Source organism: Sceloporus occidentalis, unplaced genomic scaffold (assembly GCF_023333645.1).
Source record: "Sceloporus occidentalis isolate IW3139 unplaced genomic scaffold, rSceOcc1.0.p SCAF_5, whole genome shotgun sequence".
Taxonomy (NCBI): domain Eukaryota; kingdom Metazoa; phylum Chordata; class Lepidosauria; order Squamata; family Phrynosomatidae; genus Sceloporus; species Sceloporus occidentalis.
In genome coordinates, this window is record NW_028316985.1 from 41,909,470 (window position 1) to 41,924,835 (window position 15,366).

The 15,366-nt window shown below is 39.2% G+C and overlaps 1 protein-coding gene across 12 annotated transcripts in view; it reads left to right on the forward strand.

Moving 5' to 3' along the window:
• The window catches only part of ANKS1B (ankyrin repeat and sterile alpha motif domain containing 1B), a 499,785-nt gene that overhangs the window by 258,032 nt on the left and 226,387 nt on the right, over positions 1-15,366 (forward strand). For all 12 annotated transcript variants that reach the window (XM_089523880.1, XM_089523881.1, XM_089523882.1 and 9 more), the window contains one exon: positions 12,078-12,176. In XM_089523880.1, the coding sequence (XP_089380006.1) occupies positions 12,078-12,176 (99 nt within the window). The remainder of the gene's footprint in view (positions 1-12,077; positions 12,177-15,366) is intronic.

Below are 15,366 nucleotides of genomic sequence, written 5' to 3' on the forward strand. Positions count from 1 at the left end.
AGAAGCCCTCTTTGGGAGGGGTGGTAGCAGGTATATGGACAGGGTTTAAAGGGTTTATGTCCTTTGAAGTGGGAATCAGAAATGTTGTCCAAGAGAATGGAGAGTATATACTGCAAGAAAGGGAGAAGGATAATCTTATGGATTTCCTACTTTAAAGGAGGTGAGTCATGGCATGATTTGCAGCATGGCACCTCACCTTCATGTAATGGAATGCATGCTAAAAGAGAGACATACTTAAGATTATTTCTTTTAAAACTGCAGGAGGTGATGTTCAACATGTTGCTTCCATTTGAGGCATCAGTAAAACACCTTATTTTTCTAGGAAAGTGCTTTAAAAGAAAATGCTTTGCACCCCTCCCTAGAATCACTATTTGCAGCAACAACATCAACAACAGGATACCAAAAAATGAATGCATTGCCTCCATGATGTAACATGGGTGTGGGCAAATTCTTCCTCTCCCAATTATTTAAGCACAGGAGGTGCCTTTTTTCAAAACTAGATGAATATCCAAGGCATGACCAGATTACAGTGGAGCAAGTATTTCTATACTAAACTCATCCATTGCAGCTCCTCAGTGCCTAAAAAACTTGGCAAAATTACCCCCATGTCCTCTAGTAGGTGCAATGGGCCTTTTATTTAGTAAAATAAATAAATAAAGGAATAAAATGGGTTGGGGTGGAATGCACTTGGGGCTTTGAGTGGCCCAGAGTGCACTTCACCCACTACTGGTGTAACACCTTCGTAAAGGAAAATATCCCCAGTGCAGATATGGCCAGAACCAAAAGTAAAGTCATACCATGTTTTGGCACTTCCTCTTCTTCACCTTGCACTCTGTTGGAAAAAAGAGAGATTGCTTTTCTGGAGATGATCTGAAGTTGTCACTTTCAGGGAGCCTTGGAAATTAGGTTGAGATACCAGCACATGCAGGCCACAGCCAACCCACTCTTTCATTAAATACACAATGTTTCTTTTAGCCCCTGTGACAGTGCTTATCTATGACATTATGAAGGGACCACAAACCAGATTATCACATGAGGGATGTCCTGTCCCTCTCACATCATTATCCCATCCTTCCCACTTGAACGTGAGAAGGACTTTCATACATTGTTCACACTTATCCCATCTGGGAAGAGTGAATGACAACAATTGTGCCAAAGGCTTTCACATGAAATCACACCAATCCTGTCAATAAACTGTCATTAAAGCAACATTGGCTGGCATTTTATATTAACGGAATTTCCCATTATCGCAGTGCTGCTTTAATGACAGGACCAATGCTGCCAGCATGAAAGCCTTTCGTGCCAGCTGTCATTCGCGCTGTCAAGGACGAGATAAGGACAGGATAAGGACAGGGGAGCAATCCTGTCCCTATCCTGTCCCCATATGATAATCTCCCAAGATTCATTCACTTAACAAAAGGAAAATTTAACCTCACTGGGACAGAGATAAATAAGATCACAAAAGATACTCTATGTCAATAAAGATCAGTGGAAATTAGAGAGGTAAGGAACCATTGCAAACCTTCAGAAGTCAGGAGTATTTACGAAAAGAGATTTTAATCAGTGAATTTTCTAGGTTGGGGAGGTTCAAAACTGGGAGACAAATCATTATGATTGTGTTGGTGTCTGCATATTTTTATGAAACAGTGAAAACAGAATACATGCATTACAATGAATAACAATCATGATGATTATGATAAAACTAAAAGCAGTAAAACATTGATTAAAGCAAAAAAATCAATAAGAAAAGGGGGAAATGTGAACCACTTTAATAATAGGTTCTGTGTGGAAATATGTAAGCACATACAGGGTTGCAAACAGAACTTTCAAAATAAAATAACAAATGAATATAAGGGGTAACAATAGCAGCAAGTCCAAGGCACAGTTTTTAAGCCTGCAGGACATGGACATGAACCTCCCAAAAAAATTGAATAATCTAGGAGACATTTATCTAAGGAGTATGGATTGTTTGTGGGACAGTTTTCTGACCTCAAAAATTAGACAGTCAAAAACAACGTGAAAAAACTCTGAAGTGTCGAGAAGCGTACTTCTGATTTATTTCTCTATTTTACAAAATGTGGTATTTTTGATGTTAAACAGTGCTTTGCAAATTGTCTGGCTGAACTTGGATTCTAGCTGAATGTCACCTGAGATGCATCTGCCTGGCGGTGGCGGCAGCAAAAATGTTTGCGATAAAATCCGGATGTATCCCGAATTCGAATTGAATTGGACAGTGGTAATTTGTTTTTTTAAACTGTGTGATCAAGTCCTTATTGTTTTTTGTGGGTTTTTCGGGCTGTGTGGCCATGTTCTAGAAGATTTTCTTCCTGACGTTTCATTGGCATCTGTGGCTGGCATCTTCAAAGATGGCTTTCAATTTATAAAGGGTGTTAATATTATTTTTTCAGTTTTTATAAAGATTTCCATTTTTGAAGGGGAGAAATAGAATTTTGTCCCATAGTTTCAAAATTTCCAGAAATTTTACATCAGAATTTCCAGAAATTTTACAATCAGAAATAAAACTGCCAGTATAATGAAACTGTTTCCCAAATACATGGTGAGACTACATATGGAGGTCTGACCACTGCCTCTAAAAAGATATTTTATTGCTGAAAAAATAAAATATTCAAGGATCTGGAACCTGTGAAGACTGTTTGCAATGTTTGGGGCTCCTAAAAGGTGAGTAAGGGGAGACATGATAGGGATGTACTAAGTATCTCTCACTATAGTCGAATCTTGTCTCTTTCACTGAACCTGAATGTTGAGAGATTGAGATAAAAGGAAATACTTCTTCACACAGTAATATCTAACCCTGCCAAATTTGCTACCACATAATATAATGATGGCTGCCAACTTGGAAAGCTTTTAAAGGGGATTCAATCTATTTCTGGAGGTAAAGTGTAATTATCATCTCCAGCATCAAAGCCACTATGCCTGTGTATGTCAATTGCGGAGGAATGAAATGGAGTGCACAGTTGTACTCATCCTACTGGCAGGTTTCCCATAGACAACTGGTTTTCCACTCTGTGAACAGAACGTTAGACTAGATACACATTTGATCTAATCCAGCAAGACTTCTTGTTTTCTTAAGTCAGTCCAAAGGTTGAAGACTAAATAAAATTTTGATGTGCTAAAAGAATTCTCAAAAGAGCTTAGTATTTGGAAAATATGAGGAACAAATAAGTATACAGCTTGTGCAGAAGCACAGTTCTGGGGAAAGGGAGAGCTTCTTCCTTGTTCAGATAAAGAACAGCAAAAGATGAACTTTTCTCACTTTTCTTGGAAACATTCCACATATCCTAACTAAAAAGCAAAGGAAAAGCTCAAAAGAGAAAGAAAGAAATGCACCCTTAATCTAAATCCCTATACCATTCAAACCTTCCCTGCAATCTCTTTGGTTCTTTCTTATTAGTGCTGTTGGGAATTTATCCCAGTCAAAGGCTGCTGCTGTGTTGACTGATGTGCTATCATTATGATTACAGAACAAACGTGAATTTTAAATGCGTAGAGACTAGGAGTTATGCATGACCTATTGATTTACAGCTGTGGTCTTCTTCTGGTATATCGTGCACAATAAAGTAACTGAGATCTGATTGATCTGTGTTCCAAAGCTGTGCCTTCACTCACACTTTTTTCTTCTTCTAAAAATTGTATTTACACAAATAAAGATCTCAAGGTTTCTTCTAATTTTCCTTAAATAATCATTCAGAAAACTGGATTAATTTTGCATTTCTTCACGTGACTATCCATTAATACACAGTGCATATTTTAATACAAATTTTAGTTGTTATACCATCCAAGACAGCAAAACTAATAATTATATTAACTAAAGGGGACATTCAGTTCTGGTTCAAAAGTTAAAGTAGATGAGACTCATGTATCCCAAAATTCCCTGATCAATACAAAGAACCTTAGTTTCTTCTCATTTCCTATTATGTCCTAGCTCAGTGCTCACAGCACAGCCCCAAGGGTTTTTATACAGCTGTAATTGAGGCCATGCTATTCTTTAATGTTTAACAGTATTTGGTGTTTTCTGCTGAGCTATACAGAATATTCTCTGATGTCCTAAAAAGCTGAATGTTGTCTTTCTCTGAGGCTCCTGAGATCCTGCAGATTTTCAAATGAAGAGATCAGATTTTAAGTAGCATTCATACTTTCACTTCTTGCTCTTCAGGTTATTTGCTCATTTTCACAAAGTGATGCCTATGCACTTTTCCATTGCTTCAAGCGTTCTGTGCTAAGATACTTAAATGCAAATGATTTCATTTCTGAGAGTAATTTTGATCATAGAATTAAGGTGCCATATACTTTAAAGACAGTCTACCTCTTATTATGGTACGTCAACATTTCAGATGTCTTGTTTGTGGCTTCTGCCTTTGGAGTTTGTCTACTGTTCTTTTGTCAGCAAATAACTGTATCCAGAAAAAATATTATGTATTTGCATGACTACATAATGACTCTTGATGAGTACTCTTCTGGGATGGCAGAAGGACTAATTGACAGGCCCTCCTTGTAGGTTTATAGAAGGACCTTCTCTGTCTCTCTGAGGGAGAAGGTGAGCTTGTCTTTTGGGAGGGGGGGTCAGGGCTGCTTGTTTGGCAGTTTGTGTGGTTTTTTAAATTTATTTTTGTGTGCTCCTTGAGTACATGCTATAAGGCAGAGATGGGGATCCTATGCCCCCCCCCCAGGTTCTGATGAACTACAATTCCCATTATGACGATACTCACCATAAAGGGAAGAGCTACAACCAAGCCCTCATGAGCCTGGCTAAAACTTCAGCTTGGCTGGTGGCGAGGCATGATGGGAATGATAGTTCATCAGAACCTGGAGGACCATAGGTTTCCCATGCCTTCTCTAAGGGATGAGGCTTCTGAAGAGTCACTGACTTGGTTGGAGGAAGAGCTAGTAGTCGCTAGCTTCATGTGTGTGTGTGTGTGTGTGTGTGTGTGTATTCTGCAGGTTGAGAAACAAGAAGAGAAAAATTTTGAGAGGTAAGCCTGGATATCTCTGCCATTGTGTACACATAGGGTGATGAATATGAACAGTGATGGAGATGTTACAGTAACCTGCAACATCTATGACAGGTTTATTTTTTTGCTAGAGGATCTGTAGGACTATACTGTACTTGCAGCAAGTGCTGTTTGATTGCCCTGTTGGAAGAGAAGAAATAGAACTCTTGGACAAAGTGGAGAACACTGTCCTGGTTGAGGAACACCTGGAGATGTCTTTGGGGAGAAAGTCAGTTCCCATACCCAGGAGGGAGACAGTTGGAGGAATGTGACACAAAGAAGTAGAAACACTAGGGATCATTCTGTGAGTTTGGACCTCTAGAATCAATTTGAAGCTCTCTCTCTTATTAGTGATGACATGGGGCAGCAAGAAGAGCAGCAGTGCCAGTCCTCAAAGAATGTGCACAAGACCTTGGGAGGTTCAGCACATAGAATGGCCTCTGTCAAATCTTGGAGGAGGTGTGTGGTGAATGGCAGGGGACTCCCTGCTGAGGTGCACAGAATTAGTAGTTTGTGGGACAGACAAGATGTCTCAAAAGGGGTGCTGTCTCCATTGGACCAAAATTAGTATAGTAGATTTCCATATTTTCAAAATCAAAGCAACACAGAATTATGCTGCAAGAGCCTTATGTATGTATTTATGCACCTATGTATCTTGTTGCCTAGCTTTCAAAAATCTGTCCTTAGACTCTCCCTGCCTTCCATTTTAAAATCTGAACTAATCAAGACATAGAACATGGGAATGGGCATGGGGAGAGAAGTCTGATGAAGTCATTTCCTCAGATGAATGCAAGTAAGCCTGTTCTGGAAGTGATCACACTTAGGCATTACATTCTCTTTGTGTAAAAGCATATTCTTTGTTGATCTGTACATATAGTCTTTTTTTTTTTCTTTTTCTGTTGTTGCTATTTTACTGTTGCTTTCTGATCATGGGGTTTCTCCCATCTGCTCAAAGAGAAGGATGATGGCACCTCAGAAAGTTGTAAAAGTGGTGTGTTTTCCTTTTAGCAGGTATTAATCCATGCTAACTGATTGTTTGTAATACCCAATTGCTTCTTTGGGGCTTTCCCTGAAAGCTGCAGTAATAAATTTAATGGAGAAAGTATGCTAAGTCAACTCAGAATCTATTTTGCTGCTCTTCTAAGACTAGAAAACAACTTAAAATCCTGACTTGTTAGAGGAGTGACAAGCTAGGATAATTTCTATCCTGCTAATTTTCTGGTTAGTCTACCCAAAGAGGCCTTGTTGGAGAGAAGGGTGCCTCTCATTTCACCCAGGCCATCTGCAAACCAGCTGAATTCAGGGCATGGAGTGGTGCCACTTGATGCCATATACTGGCTTAAGCCTGGAATGCTGGTTGGAAGCTCCCACTGCTTACTCCAGCTGGTTATTGCAGTTTGAAAGGAACTGAAGGGAAATTTCATAGGGAGCAGCAGAATTCTTTTGGTGTGAGTGCCCTCATTTTGTTTCTTCCCCCAGCTACATTCCTGGCAAGAGTGTTTCTCAAGGCAGCACAGCTTAGTTAGGAGCCAGTTTTGTCCACTTTCTCTGATCAGGAAATTTTAGTTCCTCTTATCTACAGGTAGACCCAAGAGCCAAATGGGAGAAATTGAATCAAACACAGAAGTAGGTTTGCACTTGAATGAAAACCTACAGTTCTTTGTCTCTGGTTCTGTTCTCTGGTTTGGACATGAGTCAGGGCCCAGACAGGCCAAAATAAAGCTACTTTGGGTCACTTTGGAGGTATGCTGTTTAAATGACACACACATATTAAGAGGCCAGAAGCTGTGCCAAAGCTGTGCTCCAGTCCTTAGGACTGGAGTGTGTCTTTGGTGCAGCTTCCGGCCTCTTAAGAAGCATGTATCATTTAAACAGCATACCACCAAAGTGACCTGAAGAGCAGCTTCTTTCTTTCTTTCTTTCTTTCTTTCTTTCTTTCTTTCTTTTTTTTGGCCTGTCTGTTCGGGCCCGTAGTCGTAATTAGCACTTTAATAGATGAGTATATTATGTGTCATGGTTCTCAAATATTGGTTCTTGAGAAGTCTTGGCCATTGGTCATGCTGGTTGTGACTTCTGGGAATTGAAGTCCAACACATCTAGAGAATTAAAAGTTGAGAACCACTACTTCATGGTTTGTTTACTGCTACAAACTGTTGATATGTTTTTGCATATATAGCCCTGGGTTGAGGGATCTCAGCCTGAGGCTGAATACCATCCTCTTGGAGTCCCAAGCCCTCTGAGGTTTTTCCTTTTCTGTGACATCATTTTTAAGCAGTTCCTCAGCTTTTGTGCAGTTTTCTCGCTATTCTAACACCTTTATGTGATAATATTTTGCAACATTACTATCTTTGGGTGGAATGTAGTTTTATTACAGTTACTCCAGGAATTTATTCCAGCCCCATAATTATTTTCTAATAGATGGGGCATGAGGAAGAAGTATTTGTTTGCTTTGTTGACATTATTAGCAGCTTTCCTCTTAAAAATCTCTTTTATTTGATTCACATTCAATTGAATGTCTTGATGGAAGACTCATAATTGACGAGGAAGTATTACATTTGTTACAGAGAACTGTAACTGTATTGCCTCATTGTCTTAAAGGGCTTAAATTTAATCTTACAGTATTAACGAACACATTATCAAAACTGGAAGTTGACTTCTTGATCACTTTATTCAGCTTAGTTTTTAAGTAATTAGCCATTTGAAAGCTCAGAAAACGGAAAGGCCTTAAAGAGTTTAAATTCTGAAAAGGTTTTACTCATCATTTGTTCCTCTTGTATGTGTACAGTATGTGCCTTCAAGTCGCCTGTTGCAGTGTCGCCAGCGTGCAGTATTTCGCCCAGCTTTCACCCTGTTTATGCCATGCTGACTTGTAAAAATCTGGATTCAAATTGTATTGATAGGGTGTTTCCTTCCATGCACTCCACCCCTTCTATTATGCATAAACCTATAAATCAGTAGCCTTTCTTGGTTTTCTATCTTACCTCCCACCTTGCATTCTCATTCGATGGCTCCCCCATCTTTCCCACTTATGCACCTCAATGAGTAAATGAGGGAACTTTAAATGTCTCCTAACACAGGTAGCTCTGAGGAGAAGGAGAAAGAAAACAATAAAATTGTTGTTTCCCTCACTTCCCTTTCCACTCTGAGTCCTTAATTGAATTAAGACTGGTGTCTACAGAACATGCTCCTTCTTTCTCGGTGTGATGCTTGACTGACCCTGCTTCTCCAGCCCCTTCTGGTCCTTCCCCCCATTTCTGAGTATTTCCCATAACCAGGACTTTTCAGAAGCAGGGAAAGTAACCCCTGGACTTTGATGTGAGACAGAAACATACTTTTAATTTGAATCTATATCTGTAGGAGAAAAGAAGCTGAATTTGTTTGACTGATCTATTGCAAGTGAGCAAAATAATAATAATAATAAATGGCAAAATGCCTGCAAAATGGAGGATGCCACCTACCAATCAGTCCCACCCCTAACTACCTAACCCCTCAGTGCCACACCAGTCTGACATGTTGCAAAAACAAAACAAATACATGTTGCAAAAACAAAACAAAACAGGAAAAACCAGTTTTTCCAGGAAACTGCAGAATAGAAAGTGAGTTTTCAGAATCACATTAAAGTGTAAAAGAAACACTTTCACTGTGAAAACAGTTGCACATCATGTGTTCCAACAACACTGGAATCAAAATGGGCATGGATTTTTGTTCCTTTATTTTGTAGTTGCTTCCTCTGACATATAGCACTTGTTTTCCCCCTTTTAATTGCCCATTGAACTCATGTAGCAAGTGTTTTTAAAACATTCTGAGTAAGGTCTCCTGTTAGTTCACATACTTGATAGTTCCAGTTAACTCTCTAATGAAATGCAGTTTTTGTAGCAGTTTGTTCAATATTAAACCTCTCATTATCTCACAATCTTACCAGCACCGCCAATCATGACAATCAGTTCCAATTTTATCTGGAAGCAGCAAAACTTGCTAGATAGAAAAGGAACAGTTTAGTTGTTATAAAGAATGTTTCTCTAATTACAGATTGATTTTCCCTTCTCTGGAGTTCTGTAATCCGATATACTCCAACATCCAAAATTGTCGACATGGGTGGCTGAAATAGTGACACATTTGCTTTCTGGTGGTTCACTGTACATAAACTTTGTGTCACACACAAATGTATTAAAATATTGTGTATAAAATAAGGTGTACACAAAACATAAATGAATTTCATGTTTAGACTTGGATCCCATCTCCAAGATATTTCATTATGTATATGCAAATGCATAAAACACTTCTGGTCCTATGCATTTTGGATAAGGGACACTCAGTCTGTACCTATATTGTTATTTTTGGCTGTTTGGCTGAAATAGGAGTTATAGGCATTGTTCTGCCATGGTTTCAGTCCTGTTTGGCTGAATGTTACCAGGAGTGTTGTTTAGGCCATTAACTTATGGGGTCCAGTTGGGTCTATGCTCTTCAACATTTAGATGAAGCTTATAGATGAGATAATCTAAAGTTTTGGGGTAGAGTGACAAAACAGATTGGATTTGAGACAACATCTTGATAGTCAGATAGGAAGAGTGTATAGGGACACAGCCGGAGGTAAGGTGGAGATATGGTCTTTAACTGCTTTACTATGGGACCTGCTCAGTCCCCATTGTGAGAGGATATATGGAAAGCCTGGAGGAGGACAGAATGATCAGTAAACCTGTTAAGGAAAAAGCAACATGGGATATACAGTGAATGAAATAAAACTTGTATGTGAGAGTCAGGGTGACTCAGCAGAAGCAATTAGAAGCCACACAGGTGTAAAAGGTAATGCAATTAGCAAGTCCTAAATGCCAAGGACAGAAATGCAAAGTGGATAATTGAACACACCTGAGAATAGTTAAGTGGTCAAGGCTGAGATGATGAAATCATTAATTCTGGGTAGAAACAAGAGAACCAATGAGAGTGGATGTACACGCCCACTGGGTGGATACTGACAAGAGTGGGTGGTATGATCCAAGGACTATAATAATAACTATGGCCTGTTACAGACAGCCAAAATAAAGCTGCTTCGAGTCACAGTGGAGATATGGTGTTTCAATGATGCATGCGTCCTAAGAGTCCAGAAGCCACACCAAAGCCATGCTCCAGTCCTTAGGGCTGGAGCATGGCTTTGGTGTGAGTTCTGGACTCTTAGGACGCATGCATCATTGAAACACCATATCTCCACTGTGACTCGAAGCAGCTTTATTTTGGCTGTCTGTAACAGGCCTATGAATCCCAATGTATTTTGTGGGTAGTAGTGGATAGTAGTGAGGAGTTGTATTGGAGTTGTGTTGGATAGTTTTGGAGCTGTATATAGTAGAATAAAGTAGATCTTTTATATAAGACTACTGAGTTGTCTGGTGTCCTGGGTGAAGATACAAGAGCCAGCTGGATCCTGAAGAAGTGGGAAGACTTCTGTGGAAGCAAGAGTGAGAAGGCTTGGAGAGTTTGTCAGGGTCTTCAGCCTATTCTCTGTAACTCTGCTGCTTTAGAGCAAAGCTTTAACCACTGACCAAAACTGGTCAGCGCCGGTGCGTAACAAGGTGGTGAGTTCGAGCCAGAGGTGAAGAGCTACAACTCCCATCATCCCTGACAAAACCCATTCTGAATTTGTTGTAATATTGACGTTTATCGCACAGGCCCTAAAACGGGCCCGTTGTGTTACAAAATGTGTGCACGCAGAGAGCAGGATGGGGCTAAGAACTGCATTTTACTGCATGAGGGAACACTGCCGCTGCCAATTGCATCCTCCCTCCGTTCCAGAGGGTGCAATTTCTGAGAACGCTTTGGAACAGTTCTCAGAAATTGCGCCCTCTGGAACGGAGGGAGGTCGCGATTGGAACACCCAGCGGCAGCGGCGGTGTTCCCTTCTGCAGTAAAATACAGTTCTTAGCCCCATTCCATTCCATGTGCACCCATGTGCGCACATGTTTTGTAACTCAACAGGCCCATTTTAGGGCCTGTGCGATAAACTTCATTATCTAGGTCTGTCACATGGAAGCCAGTGTGTCTTTCCCACAAGAAATTTCCTAGTGTTACAAAGGTCATCGTGACTTCTTAAAAAATGTACCTGATGTTAGATGTCAAATATGAAAATATGAAACCCTACATTCATCAAGAAGGGTATAGGATATGCCAACATCTGTTGCATGTCTCTGCACCCAGATGGCTAGGCTGCTGGGTACACGTGACAAGGCTTTCTCAGTAGCAGCACTCCAGTTGTGGAATTCTCTCTAAAGGGAGGTCAGACTGGCTCCACTTGCTGGTTCTTAAAATTAGGGTTGGCTGCTCTAGCTTTTTTTTTAACTTAAAAAAACTGCCTGTGGTTTTAAAATTATATTTAAAAGGAGGAGTTTTAGTTTAATTGTTTTTTTAATGTATTTTAATGTTTTAAATATTTTAAGATATTGTACATCACCTCAAAGGCCTTGGTGGCTTGAGGAATGATTAATAAATGCCAGAAAGAAAGAAAGAAAGAAAGAATTCCTGAGTATATTTCTGTGAAATAATCACAGCATCTTCCAGATAATGGGAGCAAGATGATACTTTGTTTAGAGATATGATACACCCAAAATAAATGCTTCCTCTTTCTTTCAAGACAGAAAAAGTGACTGTATGCATATGATGCCCTTCCTATTCTTAAATGCCAAATCTTTCTTTTATAATTTATCTCAGAACTACCCATGTAAGGCTATGGTAGTATACAAGACACAAATTCAGTCTATTTCAAATGCAGGATCTATTTCAAATAAATTAATTCTAATATAGTATCCTTTTGGAAACAGAATTGTGAACTGTGAAGAAGATCTGCTTTACCGTGGTGATCCTCTGCTCATTTCTGTTGAATGATTTGTGAATATCTGAAATACGAAGTACTGTCTATGGTATCTATATATCTACATACATAGGAAATAACAAAAGTGCTACATATCTAGTAGTGATGTTGTAAGTTTCACATTTGGTTTGTCGAATTAAGGAAAGTACTAAAGCAATATCATTACATTTTTAAAACTTTTAAAATAATCTGTCAACTGCTTCTTGTTTTAGGGAAGCAATGTTATGGAGGACCAAGATCTCCTGGAAATTGGAATACTTAATTCTGGACACAGACAAAGAATTCTACAGGCAATTCAGCTCCTTCCAAAGGTACACTGTTCTTGTTTTTATTATCTAGAGCCCATGTTTTAAGACAAGAGCTCTCTCTTTTTCTCTCTCTTCATATATTGTACATATACAAATTCCTAATGTTATTCTTTTGGGCATTACTACTTTCCAGCATGATTTTTACCCCCTTTCAAATACATAATGTATAATTCATAGCAGTGCCCTTTTCTAGCAACATTCCATATAAGTGGAGAAACAGCAGCAAAATACAAAACTCTTAGGGAAAACTTTCAAAAATGGGTAATATGGTAAAGAAATTTCTGATGCTGTTTTCAGGATTTTCAGATTATTGGTGTTTTTTCTTAAGCCAACAGATTGTGTTCGTATAATGTATAACTCGTCTTTACTTATGTACTTCATAGTATGATCAAATCTGTTTATTATCCTATCGGTATAACCCAAAGAACCTCTCAGTTTGGGGATCTATATTATTTTGTCAACATAGGTTTCACTTCCTAATGGGGGAGTTTGTAATTTTTATTTTATTTTTTTACAATGATACTATTCAAAAACGAGCCCTGTCTAATGACATTAAATAAAAGCTAAGTGTTTTTTTAGCAGTTGTCATGAACAGGAATTTCGACATCACCAACAAATTTTTTATGTTACATTACTTAATGTGTAGATAACATGCACAAGTAGCTGGTAGCACAAACTGGCAAGTACCTAGTCTATTTGAACCACTAGGTTATAGTGGATTCCAGAGTGTGATGGAAAAGCCCTTTATAGACATAACTTTACTGTAGTGGTCAAGCATTATGCTGTATATTATCTTATTTCCATGTACTGATCATATATTATAGTGATGATTGTAAAACGTAATATTGTTTATTTGTTTTGGGTTTTTTTGCTTGATTTTATAGCATTTCTTTTAACATTGCAATGTCGTAAATGGCTTGGGATTGTAAATGGGATTTTTAGAACTCTAGTTTGCCATCAGAGAAGGCTGCAAATTTGGATATTCAGCCAGGGCTCTGAAGGGGATAGATGAGGCCCTCACAGAGCAAGAGGTCTCCTCTGTTCCTTGTACTCTCTGCCCAAAAACTGTCATTCTCCTCACCTGAGTTCCCCACAGGTCTTTGTAAAGAACCATGAAAGGGCCCCCAAAATCATGTCTGCCTTGCCCCCTGTAAACCTCATTAGTGGCCTTATATATAACACTTATTTGTATAGTGGAAGACTCTAGAAAAGGTCCGTGGACCAGCAGATTTCAAAATATTTACTGACCATCCTTTCATTTGTAGTTTCGTTATTTGAATATTCATGGGAGGACTATATCAAATATAAATAAATGTCTAGTGCTGAAAAGCTGTTTGCCTTAAAGATGCATTATTTTTGAAGTGTTAACCTATTCTGCTGATGAATTCTAAAAGAAATTAATTGCAGGAAGAGAGTCCTGTTTATGGCTCTAGATTCAATTAACACTGACTATTAACTGTCATTGTGGTAGATTTCAAAGACATAGCCATGTTATTCTGGATCAGTATGCAAAGGGTTCTTCAAGCACTTTGAGACTAACAGAAAGAAAGAAGTTGGTAGCATAAGCTTTCATAGACTTAAGTCTGTTTTCTCAGATGCATCGAGTGAAGTGCTTGCCATATTAAAGTGCCATGCATGTGCTCATGGCAGTACCATTAACTTTAAAGTATATGTTATTCCCAAAAGTGAAGTAGTTGTATGTGAGAAAGAAGTGACAGACCTTGATGGCAGTCCATCTGAGACCTCAGAACAATGGACACTGAACAACAAAACACTACATAGGAAGATTGGAAAGAGAAACATCAGAATTGGAATACAGCACACCCTTCCCTTACGCGGGGGATTCGTTCCAGACCACCACTCCTGCATTAGGGAAATTCTGCAAATGCTCAAGCCTCATTGAAAACAATTGGGCTCATACATGTGGTGCATGCGCCATTCCCTTTTCCTGCGCACGGCTTTCAGCGTAAGCTGAAAGCCATGTACAGCATACCCGCGTATGACACAGACGCACTGTATATCCACAACCTCCAGTCATGGGTTGTACAGAGATGGTGGTTTCCTGGCACACTACCCATATTATAACACTAGTTAACAGCCCAGCCTCATGGGCTCTTTTGGCCAGTTCATCACATCTCCGTTCTGCTTCCCATCTAGCATCACAATACATTTTGATAACTTCCACCACCATTCATATAATTATCTACTCACCTTGGCTTTAGACAACATCCTTTCTCCTGCATTTGACCCCCTCCAACAACCACTGAACCTCATCAGCTCAACATCACACCTATAAGTTTACATTTCTATTCACACACACAGTCTGCTTATAAAGGTCTGTTCCTTGGCACTTTACTCCATGCATCTAAGAAAGTTGACCTTAATCTCATTTAATCTCGAGTTTCTACAAAATCTCTTTGCATATTACCTGTCATGTAAGGCTGAGTCAGTCTTTGCCAAAAGTGAATCTCAAAAACTATTTCAATAACATTTTTGCCACCGCACCCATTATTGCTGGTCATGTATTTTCTCTTAACTTTCTGTTTTACCAATAAAATACCATTCTTGCCTAAAAGTCTTCTAGATTAGCATGATAATACACACTCAAAACCACCCAATGGAAACTTAAAACCAGTTTATTAACTCAATGAAGCATTTTTATATAAGAGATCTGGTAACAAGAAGAACTGTTTCTAGTTTTTTGCCTAGAATACCTGTGTCTAACCTAGAATATTTGTATGGCACACTGATCTGAAACAAACAAAGGCTAGTTGGTTTGAGCAAGATTTGACATTCAAAAAATGTGTGTAGGAAGTGATTGTACAATGTCAGTGTGTCAACAGAGTGTGAAAACTACTTTGTTTTTATATCAAGATACCTTCCCTCATTAGAGAGGTAAACAAGGGAGAGAGGTAAGCAACATAAGGGAATTCTACACTAAGGAATAAGAAGAAATGGAGTCACCACAATAGGTCAAGAAGAATACCTTCAGCCTGGATTTCAAGTGAAAACAGAGGAGATTATGAAGCTAAAGTGGGCACATGAAAAGAAATGCTGGAAAGGACTAACAGCTTGAAGTCCGCCTGGAAGAGAAGAGGAAAACTGAGAAGAACACTTATAATCTAGAGCTGGGGTAGGCAACCTGCGGCCCGCGGGTCGGATGCAGCCCGGCAAGGCCTTGGGACCAGCCCCA